This window comes from Epinephelus fuscoguttatus, linkage group LG3 (genome assembly GCF_011397635.1).
Source record: "Epinephelus fuscoguttatus linkage group LG3, E.fuscoguttatus.final_Chr_v1".
NCBI lineage: Eukaryota > Metazoa > Chordata > Actinopteri > Perciformes > Serranidae > Epinephelus > Epinephelus fuscoguttatus.
The window spans coordinates 21582869-21606806 of NC_064754.1; the positions used below are offsets into that span (position 1 = coordinate 21582869).

The following is a 23938-nucleotide window of genomic DNA, read 5'->3' on the forward strand; positions in this document are numbered from 1 at the left end:
TTATTCAACTGATTAATCAATGAGCAAATTAGTTGGCAATTATTTTATTGGTTGACAACTGATGGATTAATCGTTGCAGCTCTATCCATCACACATTTGAGGTTAAGTTCAGTTGTCCACGAAAACACAACATGATTGCACCTGAGCCGACGGTTACTGATGACTGCTGAACTCTTCAGAGGAAGGTAAATACACGTTTCATTTCTGGAGAAAGATACTGTGTAAACACAGCGGGCAGATGGGACCAATTTTCTGAATGAGGTTGTGTATTTTGTGGGTTGCATGCCGTAACCAAAAACCAAACGTAAAAATATGCAAGGTGTGTGGTTCAAGGATCATTACTACTTTCTACCACATTTGTCTTTGAATGAATCATCATCTGACGGCTTTAACTAAATCCTGGGCAAGTTTTTAATTACCTACTTTGATATAGAAATGAATAAAATCTAAACAAAATACAAACTCAGTGTTGAACACACAGGTCTGACATCTGACACTGGAGAAATGTGTCAAATTTAATGTCCAGCTTGGAGCATCACACATCTGTTTTCAGCAATCATACGTCTTTGTGTGCAATTTTAAATATTAAACACGCTGACACAAAGTTGCCAAACATTTTGAAACCATTTTTAATAATCATTTGCTCTTGAAATAAAAAAAAAACAAACATAAGGAGCAAAGACAATCCATAAGATATTAAAATTTTATTTTAATCATACCAAAAATATGAACACTTACAGCTAAAACACAACACAGACATAAATACAATAAACACTGGTGACGACAAACACGTCAGCCGATATATTCAACAAGCTGCTGGAGTTGTTCGCAATTCTTCACGACCACCGGCAAAGCGTGCAGAGTCTGTGTGGAGAAAATGAGCACAGTCATTATCTCAAATATCCACACATGCAGTATATAGTCTTGACAGAGGAAGGCACCTCACCTCTCGGACTTTATTGATCACTCTGCTTAACGTCTGAATCTCATTCTCAATTTTCTGCTGATTGGTCTGGTAGATGAGTTGCTGTAAGAGACGTTACAACATCATGAACGTACTGGATTACATCCTCATTTAAATGACGCTTCTTCAGCTCTTTTATTAAATATGAAAATATTTTATTCCTTTACATAGTCAGTAGTGTCTGTAACTGATTCAGCACATCGAGCCAGTACTTACAGATCTTTTTGCTCTATCGAGGAGTTTAGCTCTGGCCTGCTCCGCCTCCTGAAGACTCAACTTCAGTCTCTCCACCTGCAGATAAAATATCAAAAGGGACCTGTGTTAGGGAACCTGAAGTGTTCGCTCAATTACAGCCTAAAAAGGTATCAAAACTACACTGTATCTGGCAATGCTCCCACCATAAGTGACGGGATCGTACCTCTCTCAACAACTCGATCTTCTCTTCCATGAAATGTGCCGGGTAAGCTGATTGGCTACCAGCTTTTCTCAGCTCCCCCCGCAGGAAGTGAGACTCTGCCTTTGACTGCTGGAGCGAACGACGGAGCTCAACCACCTCCTTCCGCAATTCCTATGGAAATAATGAATGAAATAAAAATTACAAATAAAAGAATAAAAATAAAAGAATGATAAATGATTTATAAAAAGACAAAGAACATAGAAAAAGGGGGGGAAAAAATCAAATTAAAGAAATTAAAAAACGAAGAAAAGAAAAGGATGTGGGGGCTTATATCTATACATATAAGACATCCATCTCGTCTACCTGATCCAGAGCTGGTTGCAAAATGGTGTAGACGTTGAGAGCACAGCCTCCTGTAGCACACATATAGCCAACTGTATTCTGAGTATTTTAAAAATAAAGATTTTGTTCCTTACGTTACTCTCAGTCCTGTGTTTATTGAGGATTTCCTGGGTCTCTTGTATTTCTGCCACCAACTTTGCCACAGTTTTCTCATCCTGGGCAAAGACAAGTCATCTCTTAAAGAAGTCGGCACGGTTTTAAAAAACTCATTTTGAATTTTTGCCAGGCATCACAGATAAAGTATTCACAGTCGGTCTTACCAGAGCTTTCTGCTGCAGTGCCTGATTTCCCTTCTCAAACAGGCTGTTCACACGGCTCAGTTGATGCTTCAGCTCAAACACCTCCGCCTCGTGTCTGTTGTTTGCAGCCTGCTGCTCCACCTGCAGGCCAGAGCTGGAACAATGCATGAGATAACGTTGGAAAAGAAGGAATACATACAGACATACACAGGCTGGACTTTTACATTAAGCTTCTGTGAGAAATACTTTTTTTTTTCTAAAAATGACACAAATTCAACTTAATGCAAAAGAAAACTTGGCAAATCCCTGATTCATTTCTCTCAGACGCAAAATTCATAGAACATAAATCCAGGAATCTTTAGCTATATTTACTAAGACAATTATTATCACCTGTTCTTTGTTACAGATCTCGATACCAAACCTCTGACAAAGGCCCTGTATGCTAAAACACTGGTTCTCAACCAAGGGTCCAGTTCAGGACCTCCCGGATCCAGAAAACTAAGGAATAGCTATATTTAATTCACTTTAGAAGGGAGCCAAATGCAAGAAGGAGCCATAAGAGCAACTACTCTAATCATAGGTTTCACTTTCTCCTCGGTTATCTCCTCAACAGGAGTTTACAGTGATATAATTATGAAGTGAAATCTTATCAAATGGGGGTCTGTGACCTAATGTGTATCAGTTTAGTGGTCTTTGACATAAAAAAGGTTGAGAACCACTGTGCTAAAACATGGTAAAGTGAAGTAAGGTGTCTTTCACATTAGGTGCTCCTATCACTTCACCAACTAATAGTCTATTAGTAGCAGCAGTACAGTCTTATTACATGGCAGCAGTGTATCTAGTGCTGGAGGGATTTGTTCCTTAATTAACAATCAAAAATACTGGAGATTAAATTTCTATGGATCAATAACGATGCAAGTCATTTATCAAGCAAAAAAAACATTTTCTGGTTACAGGTTCTTAAACACAACGACTTTCTGCTTTTCTCTGTTATATAATTGCAAATTGAATATATTTTCATTTAGGACTGTTGGTCGGAAAAAATAATTTGACGACCACACTTTTGATCTGGAAACTTGTGTTGGGCTTTATATTTTATCAACAGAGTGGTTCATTGATGAATCTAAAAAAATATTAAGTGACCATCAGTAATTAAAACTATTGTTACCTTCAGCCCAACATTTATGAGTTATAATCCATAAATAGATTCCCATATGGGAAAAAGTCATTTTTATTTCACACATTTTACAGGACTTACATGGTGTTGCGCAGCTCCTCCAGCTGAGCATCTTTATGCTGTTGCAGCAGCTTCAGGTTGCTGAGGAGCTCTGTGACGGTGCTGCCCAGGCCAGCCAGCAGCTCTGCCAGGCTGCTCTGATCGTCCTCCTCGGGCTCAAACTCTACTGCGTTCAAATTCTTTTTAGGGGTGACGGCTGTGATGCGGGTGAAGGCGCTCGTCTCGCTGAACAAAGGTGCACATTGTGGCTCAGGCGAGTCTGAGGGGACTGAAGAGACAGTGAACTACAACTTAGATTGCCTTAAGGGGTAAATTTGGTAATTTTTAACCTGGATCTGATTTTCACATTTTTGTGTCTCAATGAACAACATTTCTTTAAATTGGTGTAAAAGCGAAACAGGATACAAAGTAACAACTCAGGGTATTCATGAATAGTTAATGTAAGTCCACTAAAAGTGCTTGTTTTTGCCACTGACAGGCTCAAATTATTATTATAAGTGTCTGGGTGTGTTATGGGAAGGATCCCAACGGAAGCAGACCTGTTAGTTAGAGAGTAAGATCCTTTTTGTTTAACCAAAAACAGCCCCGAGACCACAATCGCCAAAGCCACCAGACTCCATTTAAATTTCAGAAAAAGATCTATCTCTGTAGGGACCCTTTCCATAAGTTGTCAGACACTTAGAATATCTATGTGAGTCTCTCAGTGGCAAAAAACGAACACTTCTAGCAGACAAGAAGAGACATTGCGAACATGCCCCAAGTGTTTACACTGCGGTCTCACTCAATACTAAACCAATTTCATAAACTGTTGATCCCATGAGTCATTTAGACACCAAAAGATGAAAAAAGGGTCCAGGTTGAAAAATACTGAACCTACTATTTAAATTATTAGATGACATTTAAGCCGTCGCTGAACTAAGTTTGAGGCATGTTATTAAATGTAAAAAATGTAATTAATAACTGCTTCAAAATTACTCTGAGACGTGTTAATTCAAAATACAGAGAGCAATATAAGCCGTGCATTATCCGTGAGGGAAATAGCATAACTGCAACAGCAGATAATGTGGGAAGAACAAGTGTAATAGAGTATTAAGGAAAAGGACATTTACAGCATGACAGCATGTCCTTCTCACCTCCTACTAAGAAACATTCTTAGTTAATTTTGGGAAATTGACTCTAACCATTCTTCACAGGAAGATATTTATACTCCCCTTTCATATATACATGGCATGGGTCTGCTGAACACTCATTTAACCCAGGTTTGAGCCATTCAAATCAGACTGCTGTCACAGGTGCATCTCTCATGTCACTGTTTAGACACACTTGTTTGCACCTGCTGATCACTACAACTACATTACACCATGTTAAATAAAATTTTCATATCAACTCTCATCCCCATTAGAAATAGATGTTCAGCAAATTAGTACAAGTGTCTGACTGGAGTTTCACTAAGGTTAGGAGGAGGATGATGCAAGGTTGACCCACTCAGACTGATTACCCGGTGGGTTTAACCAGCTGCTGAGTAACTGACTGCTTTTATAAGTAAATCAAAGCTGTAACAAGTTTATACTATGAAAGACATATGCAGGGTGAGCTCCAGTACCTGGTTCAAGAGGTGTCTCTGCTCCGTCTTCCTCCTTCTCAGCAGTTAATGCAACCATGACGCTGTCGACAAAGGAGCTCGAGGGGTGACGACGCTCCAAGTTGAGGACTTGAGACTCTTTATCCAATAGTGATTCTGGTTTCTAAAGTAAGACATAAAGGCCTGCATGAAAATGTGTTTTCTCCACAGTGCTACAGTCCACTTACTTACAGTTCATTTCAGTTTTTTTATTTGTAAACCATGAAGTTTGAGCCAACGCATGTCGAGAACTGAAGAGTCTCTCACATGACTGAACGTGAACACAATTAGAGGCTCATTCTCCAATCGACTACAGTTACAGCGAGGACACGTATGTAAGACAAAGGTGGTGAAATCCAGCTGCTCTTCTGCTTTAGGCTGTGTTTAATCTCTCTAAACAGATAATTGCATATTCTTTTGCGTTACCTGGTCATTAAGAGCTTCATGTACTTCATTGGTCGCTCCTCGCAGTGTGTGATGTAGCAAAGTGATTTCAGTGACTGCCTGTGCCAGTTTCTCTCCGAGCTCCAGCTGGGTTGCACCGGCTCTGGATTTTGTGGTTTCCAGCTCCTCCTGCAGACTCCTGTTCTCAAGCCTGTATCACACATACACAGACAAGTTAACATTTAGTACACAGACTAAATGTTGAACAACTTTCATTTGCTGTAAGATTAGCACCAGAGGTTTAAATTTAGCTGACTGAAGACTTGTTTACACACTAAGGATTTTATCTTGATCAAATACACTATAAAGCCATTATTTCCTTTTGCTTTATATTTGCTACCTTCATTCACACAAAATGAAAACAAATCTGTTTATTAAAAAGCTTGTTTAACAGACATAATACAGGTATCTAACACAATATATAAAGTTTATCATGCCGCAAAGAACTTTGTAGGCAAAGCACAATTTTTTTTTTTTTCATGTAACCTAAAACACTGGATGATGACAAAATGCTGCCATAATTCAAACAGATCTAATCAACATTTCTCACTTGCATATAACTGCACATCAATACATCATCATCTAATACATTTTGGTTTTGTTTATAAGATAAAAAAAGCAAAGGTGATTCCATGGGTGCTGTTAACTTACTGAAGTTGACTAAGTTCTCCTTTCAGGTCCTCACACTCGATGTTCCTCTCCCGCAGCCCCTGCAGGTTGGCCCTCAGCATACGCTCACTTTCAGCCACCTGCTCCCTCGCCAACTCATTCTCCATCTGTAAGAACTGACACACAGACACAATGGAAAATTTTAAAGCAAAAGTCACATACTATGATGACAGCACCTTATTGAAAAAACACTTGATTTTTAGATCAAAAAATAACTGCTGATCATTTGAAATCTTTTTTAAATGTTACCAACAAAGGCTCAAATTTAAAGAATAAAGAAACTCAGCTCCATGTTGGCTAAAAAGCACAAGTGATACTACGGGTAAAGAATGGAGGACCAGACAACAAGCAGACTCGGTAAATAAACAAAAAATGAATTACAGCAGTAAGAGGGCCTAAATCATAGAATAATTACAAATCAATAATCTAATAAAGTACTGTAAGTCAGGGCTGCATGATAAGGGAAATATGCAATAACACTGAATATCTCCATACTGATGTTACTTGTAACTGATATTAAAACGTACTCAGTTCTGTCTTTCTGCTGCTTTAAGAGTACAGCGAAAAACTAACAAATTGTTCGCTGAATTAAAATATGAAATGAAAATTAGGGATAGACCGATATGGATTTTTTTTAGGGCCAATGCCAATTTTTTTCCATCACCCTTAGCTGATGACTGATTATGGACTGCCGATTTTCTTGAGCCGATATTTGGGGCCAATACTTTTTTTGCTCCCTCAATTTACATCAAAAAAATGACACAATGATAACAAATATTACAGGTCTCAAGTTTAAAATAAAAAACATTTATTTAACAGTAAAAAATACTAAAACAAGATGGAAAGTTGAGGTAGAACAGGTAGAATATTATTATTATTATTATTATTATTATTATTATTATTATTATACATTCAAATAAAAAAAAAGAGTTGTCGTCGTCGTCGTCCTCCGCTTATCCGGGTCCGGGTTCAGTGCCCTTAAATCTTCCAGTAATGGCTTTATAAAATAAACAAATATTTAAGCTGAAGCATAAATAAAACAACAACTACTGTACACAGTAGGATTCGCTGCATGTGCGCTGCAGGGTGTCTTCCAGCAACGCAGAGCTGCCTGTGGATGCCTGTCTGTAAATCATGCCAGGGAAAAATAAATCCGCGAACCCATGCGCGTATCGGCCGATGCCGATACAAGTAAAAAAACTCAAATATCAGCCCGATATATCGGCTGGCCGATGTATCGGTCTATCCTTAATGAAAATGATTTCAAACATTTTTAACTAAATGAACATGAACACAAAGGGCAATATATATTTTCTTTCAACTAACTCAAACAAAATCCCCACATCATGCAATATCACAGTCTTTTGTGTTTATCGCAAAAGTTGGCATCACAATGACAATAAACAACGATATACTGTACAGCCCCACTGGAATATAATCTAAAAGCTTACCTCGTTCATATCCCGCACACCACTGAGTTGTGTGCAAAGATCCTGGAGCTGCTGGATCTGCATGTTCTGGGACTGTGAGAGGACCTGCAGCTGACTGAGCTGCTCCTCACTTTGAGCCAGAGCCTGACTCAACTCACACACACGCTGCTCCGACTGAGCCAGTGACGTCTCCAATCTAGGCACAGACAAAACACAGGCAGCGGGCACTAGTTTCAGTATTTTAGGTGACATTTGTAGATGTGTGGCAGGGAAAGAACAAGGTCGCCTATTGGTCCCATTCCTCTGTCATAATTCAAGTAGTTTGAACTCTTATTTTGGGAAACTTCACTGCATACTGGTGAGGGTCTCTTGTCAGCAGCAGTAAGGATAAGTGCCCCATTAATGCCTGTAGAGCTGATTCTCTACCCGAACCCAATGTGTTTGCAAACACATAATTTTACTAAATTGGCCTATGAATGCATTCAGAAAGTTATCAAGGGATAGAAAGAAACCTGTGACAAGTTTTAGTCCAAATTTTGACAAAGGCTTTTCTCAGATAATCTCCAATGTGATTTTGCTTTAACTTTCTGATCATATCATTGGCCCCTTTCAAACGGAAATGCTTTTTGTATTGTTATGCATTTTCTTATTGTTCCACCCCTAATAAACAGACAAAATCATAGTCACCACTTACTCATTGGCTCTGTCATTGGTGAGCTGGATGTCCTTCCACGACTGCTGCAACCTGAAACAACAATGCATTTTTTAGCTGTGCATCACTCAGTTTCTGCTTCTTTAAGATCCCCCTTGATAAAAATGTTTCAGTAGCATTTCACCATATGTTTCCTTTAATGTTCCTGAGGACATGTATGTTATTAGCACATCAGTGTTGTTGTGGGTGTCATACTTTGTAGTTTCGGCACCAAGGGCCTGCTCCAGGAAGGTGTAGGAGGCCAAAGTGGAGGAAACAGTAGCAGACAGCTCCGTCACCTTCCTCTCCAGCTGACCCCTCTCTTCCTCTCTTTCTGTTAGCTTCTGACGGAGCACACCCATCTCTGAAAAGTAACGATGTCAAGGAAATGTTAGCACTTTTATAGGCTGATAAGGAAGAACAATTTGAAAAGAAAAGTAGAACATATTTATTTCATCATTCATTTTACCTGAGGTCAGAATTGTCACCTGCAGATTTAAATCACCAATCTGTTCTCTGGCAGTTCGGAGATTCATATTAGCTTGGTCCAATTCTTCTCCAATCTGTTGAGTACAAGTTCATGTAAAAAAAAAAACAAAACAAAGAGAGTCATCTTCATGATCTGCAGCCATCATCACTCATGTACGACAAGAGTTGCAGCAGTTTTAGGAATTAATTTATAAACATCAGACCTGCTCTCTCTCTTCAACAGCTTGGTCTCTTGCAGAGAGATACTCGTCCCTCTCGGTCAAAGCAGCAGCTGCCTTCTCATTCAGCTTCAGAAGAATGGGAGCAGTTTTCTGCAGAAGACCTCTGACTGCGCAGAGCTGTGACAAGATGAACACACAAAAGCATCTGTATTATGAGCATTTATCAGGGTTCCCACAATTTTTCATGGACAAAACTTTAAAAACTTTTCCGTGACCTTTCATGGACCCATAAAAGAAATTCCTTGCTAAACTTGCCTGGCATTTTTTTTGACATATCAGCTTCAAACTCTATTCAAACATTTTTTCAGCTCACTGACATACAAAAAAAGGGAAAGACGAAACACGTGGAGAAAATGAAGAAACGTATGTGATGGTCAACAAAACGCTGTCAAGCACTGACCCACATTACAGCTACATTACGTCAACAGCTACAGAAAATAAATTTGCTGTTTTATTACCTTATCCACAGAAGATTACTGTAACAATTTCATGACACACAACAGAAAACCATGACTTTGCCAAAAAACTTTAAATGATTTTTACTAATTCCTTGACTTTTTCCAGGCCTGGAAAATGTGATGGTGAAATTCCATGACTTTTCCAGGTTTTCCATGACAACGAGAACCCTGATTAATGCATTTAAAACAAAGTCGTAAATGCTGTATCCACTCAAACGCCACATTAAAGACCAAAATTATATGACAGTACTATTGTGCTGTTATTATATTGTGAGCAAATGCCACAGAGATCAAACAACAATTTAAACTTTCTCATCTTTGTAGCTTTTGGCAGACGGTGACTTTTGGAGACTGCGACATGCTTGATGGTACTGTTACATGCCTACAGCGCTTATAACATTCACCTTTAAAAAGTGATATAAAACATACTTCTTTCATCAAAGTGGATTGTTCCTCCAGAGTCATGGACAAAACATCAGTAACAGACTTAAGCAATTCAGCGTGGGCCTGGTTTAATGCAACCTGCATTAGAAGAGGGAAAAAAGAGACATTAAATACACTCTGATGGATGTTGTGCTGAATGAATTAAAATAGACCTGTTTGTTGCCTGTTCTCTGTAAAGTACCTGTTCAGGGTACGTCTGGTCTAGGGCAGCTAACAGTTCTTGCTGAGACCCAACAATCCTCTCCAGAGCTGAGATTTCTGTGGCACAGTGTGTCCTCAGCTGTTCCATCGCACTGAAGGCCTGGAGACAAAAAACACATTCATGCTCCTGGAACGAAGGATGCTACGAGAAGCAAAAAGCATAGTGCTGTAAATAATCACCGACAACAAACATGTTATAAATTTTCTTTGTAAGGCAGCTTGAACATTTTTATAACCAGAAACAGAAAACTACCACTCTTTAAATGCCTTAATTTGCTCCTCAATAGCAGCACAGGAATTATTCAGTTATTCTATTTTATCTTTTCACAACCAAAGCAAAGCCAAAAGCCCTGGTTTTACTGGCCTCAACAATACCAATAAAAAAAATCCTCAACCTGCAGCAGAACTACTTGAGCAATAATTAGGAATAGGTACGGAGACAAAACATTTATTGAACTACCTAGGTGAAGAGATTTGTCATTGTACTTACTGCCTCCTTGGCTGTGAAGGCCTCCTCCATCTGTGTCCTCATGTCATCTCTTTGGTGAAGAGCATCTTGGACCTTCTGCGTCATTGTTGTCTGCGTCTTCTTTGTTTTCTCTAACAGAGACTTCATCTGACTGTACTGAATAACACAAGGAAAACACGCATCAGCTAATTCATACCCACTGGATATGTACACAAAGAGCATGCAACTGATGTCAGATGGCAAAGACTTGTTTACATACATGTGAAACAAGGCTTTGGTGGTCTTCTCTGACAACGTCTCCTATTTGCTTCATATTAGAGAGAGCAGCATCTGTGTCACAACTCAAAGAAGTCTGTTGGGACAAATATACAAACAAAATCAGGCGTTTCAATGCATTCTTTTCACTAATGTAAATCATTAAAACACACATGCCAGTGCCTTTTATCTATAAAGTTTAAACATGGCATTGCAGCATAGATCATCTGTTACAGATTGTTTATGTCTCACCATGGTGACCCTCATGTCCTGCATACACTGGCTGAGGTTCTGCAGAGAACTTCCATCCAACTCCAACTCACCAATCCTGCTCAGAGCCTCCAAATATAAGTCTCTGTGCATTGAGGTCTTTATAAAATACAAAACAAATAATCCGTTAAAACAGAGATTGTGGATGAACTAAAAGAAACTCAAGATGTCATCACAGCGAAATAATTAAGCCTACAAGAGTGCAAACTCTAAACGCTTCACATATCCCACTGTCAACCCTTATAGATGTCGGAGTGTGTCCTTACCTGACTGAGCTCAGTGTGGTCTGTCTGCACTAGTTTCTCCCTGAGGTCTGACGGTGCAGGGCCTGCAGAAGGACATCCACTAGCCCTGGACGCAGCCAACTGCTGCACCAGAGCCTCCACCATGATCATGCTCGACCTTAACCTCTGCTCCAGCTCTTGTCTGGGAAGACCCTCTAGGCTGCCTGGAGGTACACTGAAAGCACATCAACAGAAGGAAACAGTGAGAGGCAGACACAGAGAAACCATGTCATATACAGCCTAACTAATCCAGAGGCAACACTTACTTCCACAGGAGAGGGTCGGTCAGAGTGCAGGAATCCACCACAGAGAAATCCCTCTTTCTCTCAAACTGGCCAGATGTATTGACGCTGTGGTCTGACCATTTAACAGGAGTGGTGCCCACACAGATGCTGCGGGATTCTACAGGAGTAGCTTTTGCCGACGGGACCGTGACAGCAGCGGGAGGCAGAACGGGAGCAGAGACAGCAGCAGGTCCCATCTTTCCTGATGCCAAGAAAAGAAACTCCGCCATCTGCCGAAGCTGCTGCTGAAGGGGACCATCTGGAATCAAAGGTATATCCAGAGCCGGCTTCTCCACTTCAGACTGAGGCACTGCACAAGGCTTTACACCCACATCCTCAACTGGCTCAGGGACTGGGTCTGGCTGGAGCTTGCAATCTAATGCTGTAGAGTTAAACCGAGGACGTGGCATGGGGCTCTCCAAGTGCTCTGTCCACAACACAGCTGGGTCGACATTGGACGGAGACACAACGCTCTTTTCACCCTCAAGAGAAGACTCATCAGCTAAAAACTGGTCAAGGGCAGGAGGCTTGAAAGCCTTTAATACAGCGAGAGAGGCTCTCCTAACAACAGGACTGAGGATCCCAAACGCTGATGCTACTGAGCGACGGTCTGACAGCATTTTCAAAGCATCAGGGAGGTTTTCCCACTGGGGGTTTTCTGCAGAGTTACCGAGAATTGGTCCATTTCCAGATGAACCGAGTGCGCTGTCTTTTGCCTCATTGGATTCTCGGGGTTCACTGCTGGTTTGCACTTGAGATACGTGTTCCACAAGTGTCTCCACAGGTGTAGGAGTCTCTGCTGAAGCTGCAGTGGGGCTACAGTCTGGAGACTCAGCTCTGTGTAGCACTGAAGGCAAGGCACTGTCGTCAGGATGCACTGAGTCCTTTTTTGATGCCTCTTGCATTTGACAGTTAACAGATTCATGATCCAATTCCTTCAAAGACGTGTGAGTCTGTGAGGATGTACTGATAGCTGGTGCATCAGTATCAGCCACAATTTCATCAGTATCCATTTGGCTGTTAGGTTGTTCATATTGACCTTGAATGTGATCCTGTGTAGCAGAGGTAGGTACACTATTGTTGTCCAACGGCTGGCAGATCACTGCCTGGTCGTCAGGGAGAGGGACAGTCTTCTGAGTGTCATCTGACATTACTACTTCACTTCTGGCACTGATGAAAGAGCTGATCATAACGCCCTCTTGACTGCCAGTCTGGCTATTAGTTTCTACCAAGCTTATCTGTTTAACCTCATCCTCAACATCAAGTCTGACTGGTAATGACTCCTGGGAAATGGGACGATTGCCACTTGGGGTTGATGGGTAATTTTCAGTAACACAGTATGGGTGATCCAAATGATCATTACTGTTTTGTACATCTTGGTCACTAGCTAACACGCTTGGATCTAGACCATAGTTGTACGACTCACTGCAGGTTGCAGTTTGGTCAGCTGGTAGAGGAACAGTCTCATCTGCAAGTCTGGTGCCAAGTGAAATTTCAATCAGACCTCCAGTGCAGTTAAATGATTTGAAAGTGACATCACTCAGTCCATCAGCAGGCTTTTCAGGACTACCGGTGGTGTCAGAGGGAGTGGTGATGACATGATCACCTTTTTCACCGCTACAGTAGGGATGATCTGCATGTTCTGCTTCACACAGTTGGCCACAGACAGAGAGATTTGTTGTATTCATGCTGTCCGCTTGAAAAGGTTCACCTTGCTGTGCCTTAGGCAGAGGAATGGTCTCATCTTGAAGTCTGGTGACATCAGAAACTTCCACCTCACCCCCATCACAAACAAAGGATTTCCAAGTGATGTCTTTCTTTCCACAGAAGTCACTCTGAAAAGCTCTGAAATCTTCTGTGGCACATCTGTCATCCAAGCCACCAGCGGCCAGTGTAGTGTTTGAATTTTCACGGAGACATGCTGCGTTAATGTCAACCACGGAAGCATCTTTCATCTCAGGATTATAGTAGGGGTGTTCTATGTGACTACTGCACGACTGAACTATCATACTGTCAGAGATGACTGTTTCCTGTGTTTCACACATGGTTTTCATCGCCTGATCCTTGGGCAAAATGATACTCTCTTCCTCTGCACACAGTGAAGAGCCTGTAACTTCAACCTCCCCACCAGGACAGATGAAAGATTTAAATGTTACATCTCCAAGTCCACAAGCTGTCTCAGTAGCTGCCACATCAACAGTGGAAGCACTGATTTGAATCACTTTGGTGGCTGGAGAGTGCATGTGGGGCTCTGGATCACAAAGATTAGATTCGCCCTGTTGATTAGAATGAATGAAAGGTAAGGAAAAAGTCACAAAGAAATGTGTAAACAACATGAGCATTTTCCACATATTAGTATGAACCCACCTTGGGCGTTTTCACAACATCAGCATTGAGCAATGACTTTGATTTGAGTCTCGATGATGGCGTTGACAAATGCAGGATTTCATTCTGCAGACTTCTCAGTGGGGTACGCTCTCCACATCTGCTTGAAGGCTGACATCAACAGAAGTCAAACATAATATTATAAGCTTGTTTGGTCATAATTTAAAAACATAAATTGTGCACAGCAGAGCACAAAAGTCTTACCAAGCCTTCCCCACTGGAACTTGACTTCCTGGAGTACATTACTGTGGAGCTGTGAAACTATTACTGCAAATGAAGACACAGAATTTCTTATTAAATGAGTATTTTAAAAAATATTTGATTGAACTGCTTGGTTGATGCTAAAGATAAGACGGTTTCTAAAGAGAAATGTTAACCAGCCAACTTTAGATAACGTTAAGCGCTAACGTCATTGATATTACGTTACGTATCGAGTACAGGCAGTGAACCATTAGTAACGTTTATACTCATTGGTGCGTACATAAGCGGTAACAGCTAACCAAACCTAATTTGAAAGTATAGTGTAACACTAAATTATCCAACAGTGTGTTGGTAAGAATAATTGTAGCAAAGGCGGAGGGCTAGCAAACTCGTCGTAAGCTAACGTAAGTTACGTTAACTAAAGTTAGTTTGTAAACGCCTCACAACGGCAGCTAACGGACATTTTAAACTCACCAAACTATAGTATATAATCTGTGAATTCAAGTAAAAGAAAATTACCTTCAAACTTTTACAAATAAACTTTAACCAACGTTGAAAAAGTGAGGAGAGCAGGGTAAACAAACCCTTAGCGTCGAGCAGCCATCAACCGCGTTTCATTCAAAACACAAATGTCAGCTCTGCTATTGGTCCATTTATCTTCTTCGTTGGTTGTGTGACGCACTGGGTGCACGTATCGCGTGCTGCCACACACTGTTGCCCTCAACAGGAAGTTAATGTCACTACTCCAGGGCGTTTTTGGTGATTACATAAAAACTACAACTGTCTTCTGTGTTGCCTTTTACTGCAGGTATTCATATTAGAATTATATGCTTAAACATAGTTAAGCTAAATTTATTTATGTAGCGCCAAGTCACAATAAATGTTATCTCATGACACTTGTCATCACTTTCATTACACATTTTCAAACATAAAAATGACTCCCATCATTAATAGTCACCATCTACCCTTCTAATGAAAGACATTTTTGATATTTAACCTGCTAAATCAGAGCCTTCCTTTTAGTTAAAATTAAAAAAAAATACTCTTTTGCTTCACCTGTCCATTCAGGTCACATCCCTTTTTCACATTCAATCCCCTCCTCTGTTTCTTAGACACTGTGTATTTGTGTTTCCACCAAACATTTCTCAAAAGATGACTGTGTTTTTGTCATTGTTACCTTTAATTTTATCCAAAAAAGTATGGTAAGGCTATATATAAATTAAAAGTATGGTAAGGCTTATATAAATTATATAAATTGAGTAAATTCAAGATTTCACTCTCTTCCTCCCCCCGACTCAAAAACACATCTGTAAAGCTATAGTTAAAAAGTGATGCAGTCACTGGTAGTATGGGTTATGACTTATACCAGTGATACATTACAAGAAAAAAAAACAAACAAAAAAGCTTTTATTATCTACCATTTCTGTCCCATTATCACTTCCTGTCAGTAACAGAGCATTTGTTTCAAAAATCTTTTATTAATTCTACAGATAAAAAATGTTATGTTCCACATCTTTTATATGTCTGATTTAAACAGAGTCTACATGATCAATCACACCACTGAAATACCTGCAAATAGTGAGAAACATTTGACAGGCTTCGTTTTTGAGTCTTCCCAGAGTTTCTCACATTGAGGCAACGTGCTGCTCCACAGGTCGGACCTGCAGTACCTCAGCAAAGCCTTGTCCAAACCAGCAGGTGATGTCAGCCGTGTCCAGGGTGAAGAAGAACAGTCTGTCTCTGCAGCGTGTCCGCCTGTAGACTGACCGTGGGTCTGCTGACAGCACCCCTCTGATGGCCGCAGCAGCCTCCTCCGGACTGCGCAGGAACTTGAATCTGGGTCTGTCACTTTCAGAGGCTCCTGTGTGACATGGAAGTTGATGGGGGGTTTTTTCAGTGGAAGCACTCTGTTATACTGTGAATTATTTATACACCCATCATTGTCAAATATAACTTCATCCTGACAGAAGTACATTAGACAGATAATCTGTTAAAAAAAACATATTCCTCCAATCCGTGGTGCCTCTAATGGCCTTATTGTATACGAATGAAAACAACCAATCAGACCTGATGAGTCCTGCCTATTTGTTGCCTCAAGTGTTTTCAACTTATAGAGTGCTCTAGGGATGACGTTTTTCTATAGGTGGAAGTTAGCGTGCTCTGGGTCACTCAGGGTTTTTATCCCTTGGATTTCCATTGGAAGCTCTATAGAAAATACATTTATGATACTTACATGTTTTGTTCAGCAAGATAATCTTCACAAACGAACACCACTAAATGAAATCACCATAAGTAAAATCTACCACTGGGCTATAAACAAACTACACCACAGTCACATGACCTTGGCGTTGCCACCACAACAGCATGATAAAGTTCTGTAGTCTCATGTAGCCACTTGTTAGCAACCGCCATTTTTAGACACACAAAAGCTTCAAAATTCACAAGTGGGGTATTTACTGATGTATTTTATGTTGTAGAACAAAATATGACAGTCTTATTTCAGGCATTGGACCAAAAACCCATTCTTAAACCAACTGACTTCAAGACAAGGGAACTAGCAGTGTGCAATTTTCCGAGTTTTAGGACCCATTCCTGGGGCACTCTGTTTTAGTACTGTTTAAATAAGAACGTTTTGTTCTGGCCTCTCGGTGATGCTTGGTGTGTTGCATTACTATTTCCAACAAGGCAGCAGGGTCACAAGCTTTCTCATTTTACAGCAAAACGGTACAATAACACATGTGTCTGAAAACATCTGAGGTGAGAAAGTTTGACAGTTTGACTGCATCTTATGAGCAGTGATTGACATGACTGATAGCTGCGTTAGAGACTCCGATTGGTTGTTTTCAGTGCTACAGTAAATTCTAGCAAATGCCTTTAGAGGCAATAGGAGGAAGAGGAGGTACATGATTTTTTTCACTATCTGTCTCATGTATAACTGTGTGGATGGAGTGACACTTCCAGCATATATGAAAAAGAGTTATTTTATAGAAGTTACCAACAGTAGCTGTAATCTAAATTAAATAAGTATGATATAAAATCTTTACTTTAATAAAAGGCTTTATAGTTTAACAAATATTTTGATTTTTAAATAAATTATAGTTCGTAGATTACGTACTAACCTAATGAAATGTGTATAATCTAAAATAAATAATTTCAAAGGATCCACATTTTAGTTAGCCTACGCATGAACTAAGAGTTAAACACTTCAATTCACACTTTTTTTATTGTGTGTGTGTGTGTGTGTGTGTGTCCTGACATCAGATTAGCCCCTTTCTCTTGATTTGCCTTTGATATTTTGTTTATGTCCAGTGTTACTTCCTGTGGTTATTCTGTGTTGACTTGCCGCAGACATGTTTAATTCATGTTTAGTATATTTATAATACATTTCTCTTGTATAAGACGACTAAGATGATAGAAGTGTAAAATAGGTCAAATAATTTCAAGGGACATATATGAGGAGGTCCCTGTTACATACTTTATCTTGTCAGGGGTCCTTGGCTAAAAAAGGATAAGGAACCTCTGCCATACATAACCACCCACTGCACACCTGTTTTGTAACATACTTGTGTGGACATACTGGTTCTGCTTTGTCATGTTTTTGTTTAGCTCTGCTGTCGCTGATTTTAGCTGTATGTCGACTGTAAATTATCCTGCGTGAGCACACTGAGAGCAACTTAAAACCGGAGTCAAAGGTCCCTCTCTGTGTACACACGCTTTTCCAATAAAGCGGATTTTGTTACTGGATGCCTGGTTTCATAATCAGGTCTTTCATAACAGCACCCTCTTGTGGACACAAACAGAACATCACCCTTTACTCTGTTAAAAAGGGTAGTGTTGAAAGTTTGGCTCACCTGACGTGGGAACAAAGTCTGCTAACTGCCTTTCAGCATTTGGGGTGAAGCGCACCTCCAGACTGCCAACAGGAGGCTCTCTGAGCCACCCAGCGATGGTGCTGTAGGCCTCCTCTCCATAGCAAGGGTGGTCCACTGTCGACTCTGGTGGTTTGGATTTGGGGGAATCTGACACTTGAACCTCGCTGGCACAACTCAGCTGGCAAAGGTCACCTTGGTTCACATAGGCCTTGACCTCCTCCAGCACATTGTGGAGGTCTTTGTGGAGGGAGAACCGAGCAGTGACTGACTGAGATGAATCTGTGACTGGAGTATTGGCTTCGGATTTGTCTCTTGAGAGAAGTCTCCTCAAGTCATCATCATCAGTTCTTCCACTTTTTAGGTCTGACTGCTCCTCTGACTCCTTGTGGAGGTTAAATGTGTCTGTTGACTCCTTTGGTGACCCAGCAGTCGCCTGTGGTCGCTCTGTGTTTGAATCATAAGGCTCAGAGCCCATCCTGGTGTTGGGGGAGTCGTACTCTGGGATGTAGGGTTTGATGTCCAGGACCGGGGTGCCATCAATCATGTCAATGTCTGACAGGTGTATTGTGTCACCTAGAAAATATGAGCAGGAATGCATTTGTTTCTGTGGCTGAGGTTAAATTTGACAACTGAATATTAGACTTCTACTATATTTAATTTAACTGGAAACAAGAAAAAACAATTTGGTATTCAGAGTTTAAAAATGCTAACATGTTTACATTCTGCCAAATTTGTAAAAAGCTCCTCACAAAGACAAATACACACAATAGCCATTGAAGAGTAGACACATTTACTCACCGACAATTTTATCAAGTTTAGCTAAAGTCAGGCCCAAGGCATTTGGTCGGTGTGGACTGCGTGTCGAGTACACTCCGACTCTCTGACCGTTAAGTCTAGGAGGTTTCACTTTGGCTTTATAACTCAGGTGCCCATTTTTGTGAAAGACAAAGATGATCCTGTTGGAAACCACATGTGGAAAACACATATGGCATGAAATAAACAATAGATACATAAAGTCTGTATGTGTGCGAAGGTGGTTATGTCGAAAGGGTAAAAACACTGTTTGCAAAATGGAAAATTAAATCCTAAATCATCAGTCTACAAGCAATATATAGAAAGACAACAAAAACATGTGCTGCCAAAGAAAAAAGTTACAAATATTACCTGAAAGAAGCAAAATAAAGTTGTTTATACAGCCCTTGGTAGCAGTCTGACATGGCCTCATACACTCTTATAAGACAGTTGGAAGGACTACTCATTCAAGGTAAGAAAATATAAGATAGAAGACAGAACATAGAACTTCATTTGTCCCAAGGCAAATTGCTGGGAAAGTCCGCAATTCACCTCAAATGTCTCAATGAAAATGCACTTTAACAGGTTTTAATTTATACTTTGCTGCATTCAAGTTATAAAATGAAAATGCTTTGTGTATCAACTGTATATAAGACTCTTGAAGATTAAAATTCAAATTGAGGTTGTAGGCACACCTCAAAGACCCACAACACTTCAATACGGTGATTATCTCTATCTATCTATCTATCCATCTATCTTCCACAATGGCCTACAAAAACACTACTCTTACTGCAACTCCAAACTATGGACTGGGTTGTGACAGATCCACAGAGATGAAGTTCAAGCATGCAGTTCACCAACTGTATGAGACTCACCAGACGTGGGAGTACTGCTCCAGGCCCACCAGAGCGTGCTCGGGGTTATTGAAGACACTCTGCTGGATGCGCAGTTCGGCTCTGGAGGGACCACAAATGGTGGGCTGTCTGGGTGTGCCGTTCTTCACAGAGAAGCAGGAGCTGATGTAGCCAATCGGGACTGTGTGGATGTTTCCTGGAGTGTTAAACAGACAGTAACATTGTTACGCTTTATAACATTTACAACGCTTTTTTTTTTCTTCTGCTGCTTGTAATTTAAAACACAGTAACCAGTACTCTGCACCTTCATTCATGAGTTCCACTATCATTTATACTTTGCTCCTCACATATTTTTTTCTGCTTTTATTTTACTGAACTACCGTAAAACTTCAATTAATAGCCTGAGCTATTATTTGCTTAAATCACTTCTATTTGGGACAGGTCTTTAATTCCTTTCACACAAAACTGTGGCTAAGCAAAGATCTGAACTGTTTATTTAAACCACTATGAATATTACTTGTTTAAAATTTTGGCTTCAGATAATATATCAATTATGAATCATTAATTTGATCTAGCTCTGACAGACAGCACATCAGAGAGTGAGACTTAGGGCACTCGAGGATTAAGGTACCTGGTGCACCGACAAACCACCACTTTATCCTGTTAAAACAATACTCACAACTTATGACGCTTATGGACTAAAGGAATATGAATAACTTACAGGGTAATTGAGGAATGAACACATAATTTGAGATAGCCGACAATACGGTTTTATACACCTGAAGAACTTCTAAAAAAAATAAATAAATAAAAATTACGTGGCAACTAGACGAGGCGTCTAATTGAGACAAGGGTTTATTTGTCAAAATGTGTAGCTGCACCAGGCTAGTAGAAGGGACTTCATTTTTTTCTTTTTTTTAAAACTCCACATTATTCAGCATTTTATACAAGCAATACAGTTTTTACATGACTCACACAGTACACAGTACTTTGATCATTGTACAAAGTAACATCTAGTACTAGTATTATCAAGTACAGTGAAGTGTTCAAGTGCAGTAAGATGTACCTGACATTCAAACTTGCGAGGAAAAAGAAAGGAAATGAGATACCTATAATAATGATAATAAATAAATGTGTTTGTGTGTACATACAAACATACCTGTTTGACTACATGTGCACTCATGAGTACAAAGAGAAGAAAAAAAGGAAAAACAAGCGAAAAGCAAGAGAAGGGAAAAAATGTAAATAAATAAATAGAGTAAACTTAAAAGTATAAAAATGGGATGGGAATAGAAGAATTTACAAACTCATTACAGGACTCCACTTCTCTACAAAGGACTGGGCGTTTAATTGAAGTTTTACAGTATGTACTGTAGATATATATATGATACATATACAGTATACATGTTTATCTAAGAACTGAAATGATTTATCGATTGACACAAAAATAATCAAACTTGCTAATTTATTATACTGTAAATTTATGTGGATTCTGATCTGCTGGATTACAAGCTGAAGATGTCACCTTGTACAACTGTGATTGGCACTTTTTTGTTGACTATTTTAGTGACTTTTTTGTAACTAAATTAAAAAAAAATCAATCATTAAAAGCTAATGACAAAGCCCATAATTTAAGCTCCTCCTCCTTATACACAAAGCCCCACATGGGCTGGGACCGAGCTACATCACTAACTCCCTTGTTAACTATTTGCCTCCAAGAACACTGCGATTCTCTGCATTCTAGAACTAATGGTAATTACCTTGCTCTAATGCAGCTTGTGGTGACACTGCTGGTGGAGGCAGTGGTGGTGGAGGCTGGTCTTTAACAGGTTCACAGGGTCCAATCTTTGACACAGCCGACTGAATGGATATCATGTGTTTGCGCTGAGCTCTAACTGCACTGTCCAACATCTGCCTGTTAAAGAAGAGTACATACCATGTCAGCAGTGGTACAGATAATGTGTGTATTATGTTATGAATGTCATGTCTGCAGAGAAACAGGGCAAATCTTAAACAACGTAACGTCCATAACAGAAAATATATTGATAACATGTCACTTAACCTTACTATACACCATGTCTAAAGAGAAACATTTATAGTTACAGCTGTCACAAAGGTAAGTGGTGCACTCATGTCTCCAGCTGTTGACTCAATGTGCGGTGTTGTGAACATACCTCAGGTTCTTTATTTCTTTTCTCATCACAGAAACCTGCTGCTTCAGGTTGTTAATGTGCTCACCGCAGCAGTCGCACACACGGCTCATCTTACTGTTAAACAGGAGAACACACAGTCCTGAATAAGTTAGCCTTTAACTAGCTGCTGCTGCTAAACAGCAACAAACCCACACGCTGACGAAACACGTGGGGGTTTCTCCATGCGGAAGCACATGTCGACTTCCTGTTGGCCAACCAGCAGTGTTTCAGGTGATCACATAATAACTGACAGCTCATCTGAGCAGCTCAACAACACCATGTTATACTCTGTAACGTGTACTGTAACATACATGTTGGTAGAAAACACTACTTGGGGCCGGTAAAGCATGAACTACGCATGAATGTTGCAGGAGTCATTGATAAAGTTGCACTGCTGGTGTTATGTCAGCAGAGGGCAGCAACAGCTATGGCTCGTTATTTACTTTTTTTTTTTTTACCAAGCTTTATTGAAGAATGCAGAACAAGAAGCCCACACAAAAGCATCCGACCATAGACTGTACAATCAGAAAGTCTGGAATGTATTTACTCAAGCATTGCTTTTGGGTACATTTAGTTTAGTCTGTTTTAATTTAGTTTAGTTATTTTAAGAAGGGACAGTGAAAATTAATAAATACACATGGTAATCTTGGCCTTCACCTGCAAAATATCACTCAAATAAACACATACTGACCAGAAAAAGACTCAAAATGACCCCAAAGAGATGCAAAGGAACTGCCGAAGGAAGGACACAAATTTACAGATAAAAGGTCCAAAACAGCTACAAAGAAACAAAATGACTACAAGGAAACACAAAACCACCAAAAAAAAAGACACAAAATGTACCTAAAGAGACACAAAATGACTTCAAAGAAATACAAAACGACCATAAATTGAGTTCAAAGAGACAAAAAAGTATGACAAAGAGACATTAAACAACCAAAAGAGACACAAAAAAATACTTTAGAGAGACACAAAATGACCTCAACAAGACACAAAATGACTACAAGGACACACAATCACCAAAAGAGAGAGAAAAAAGCACGACAAAGAGAAATAAAACAACATAAGTGTCAGAGGGCCCATTGGCCTTCACCTGCAAAATGTCGCTCAAATAAACACATACTGACCAGAAAAAGACTCAAAATGACCACAAAGAGACACAAAAAGATGCAAAGGAACTGCAAAAGGACAGAAATGTACAAATAAAAGGTCCAAAACAACTACAAAGAAATACAAAATGACTACAGCGAGACACAAAACGACCAAAACAGACACAAACTGAAGCTAAAGAGACCTCAAAGAGTCACAAAATGATAACAAAGAAATACTAAACAACCACAAAATGACTTCAAAGAGACAAAACATGAAAACAAACAGACACAAAACAACCAAAAAGCACACAAAATGACTTAAAGGAGACACAAAATGACCTCATAAGAGACACAATGACCAAAAAATAAATAAAATGACTTCAAGACACACAAAAAGACCTCACAGAGACTAAAAAGGACCACAAAGACACACAAACCCACTAAGAAAATGACAAATGACTTCAAAGAGACACAAAACAACCAAAAAAAGACACAAAATGATTTTAAAAAGACACAACATGACTACAAAGTGATATAACAATGCCAGAATTAGCCAAAAGGCTATTTCTCATCTGTTGTCCCTTGGCCAAGATGTTACACTAGGCTATCTAAAATACAACAAAGCACAAAAAAATAAATAAACAAACAAACAAATCAGGGCATACAGTTTAAAAGACTTCGTTGAACACATGAAGAAGAAATGATTTTTTTTAAGTCACATGAATGTAATGATCATAAAATGTGTTATTTGGTGCTAAAACTTGAGGCAAAGTTGATGCAATATAAAAGGACATCCAGTTATTAAGAACACTAGAGGCATTTACTAGTATCTCAGAAGGAAATATTTTCCTGCATTAATCTGAGAGATTGACACTCTACAAATTCAGATTTTACACAACACATAACATTGTCTCACTTAATACAATGCATTATCATGGATGAAACAGAATATAAAGTAGTTACAATTCCACCCTTGGAAGAATGGACTTCTAGTTGTAATGGAGTATTTTGACATCATGGTGTTGTCAGTGTTGGTAAGGTTTTGAAATGTAAGGCTACAGATTAGGCCTAGTTACCCTAGG

The 23938-nt window shown here is 39.6% G+C and overlaps 2 protein-coding genes across 4 annotated transcripts; both read right to left on the reverse strand.

The window, feature by feature from the left end:
- Positions 1 to 613: 613 nt before the first annotated feature.
- On the reverse strand, positions 614 to 15756 carry spag5 (sperm associated antigen 5). Of its 3 annotated transcripts, none has more exons than XM_049571391.1 (25): positions 15625 to 15756; positions 14059 to 14121; positions 13837 to 13965; positions 11452 to 13745; positions 11168 to 11360; positions 10884 to 11000; positions 10636 to 10728; positions 10398 to 10532; positions 9888 to 10007; positions 9692 to 9784; positions 8787 to 8921; positions 8564 to 8657; positions 8311 to 8458; positions 8098 to 8148; positions 7425 to 7599; positions 5956 to 6089; positions 5287 to 5455; positions 4843 to 4984; positions 3261 to 3507; positions 2024 to 2156; positions 1838 to 1918; positions 1383 to 1532; positions 1181 to 1255; positions 947 to 1027; positions 614 to 864 (listed from the first exon to the last, which is right to left on the reverse strand). In XM_049571391.1, the coding sequence occupies exons 2-25, from the start codon at positions 14095 to 14097 to the stop codon at positions 793 to 795; spliced, it is 5100 nt and encodes a 1699-aa protein (XP_049427348.1). In that variant the 5' UTR covers positions 14098 to 14121; positions 15625 to 15756; the 3' UTR covers positions 614 to 792. The 3 variants fall into 3 exon arrangements, with proteins under 3 accessions (XP_049427348.1, XP_049427347.1, XP_049427350.1); XM_049571390.1 differs by lacking the exon at positions 15625 to 15756 and adding an exon at positions 14575 to 15154; XM_049571393.1 differs by lacking the exon at positions 15625 to 15756 and adding an exon at positions 14640 to 14657.
- On the reverse strand, positions 15681 to 21988 carry trmo (tRNA methyltransferase O). The gene is made up of 6 exons (XM_049571410.1): positions 21748 to 21988; positions 21334 to 21488; positions 19595 to 19769; positions 18726 to 18883; positions 17907 to 18500; positions 15681 to 15916 (listed from the first exon to the last, which is right to left on the reverse strand). Exons 1-6 carry the CDS (start codon positions 21834 to 21836, stop codon positions 15681 to 15683), a joined length of 1407 nt encoding a protein of 468 aa, XP_049427367.1. The 5' UTR covers positions 21837 to 21988.
- Between the last annotated feature and the right edge of the window lie 1950 nt (positions 21989 to 23938).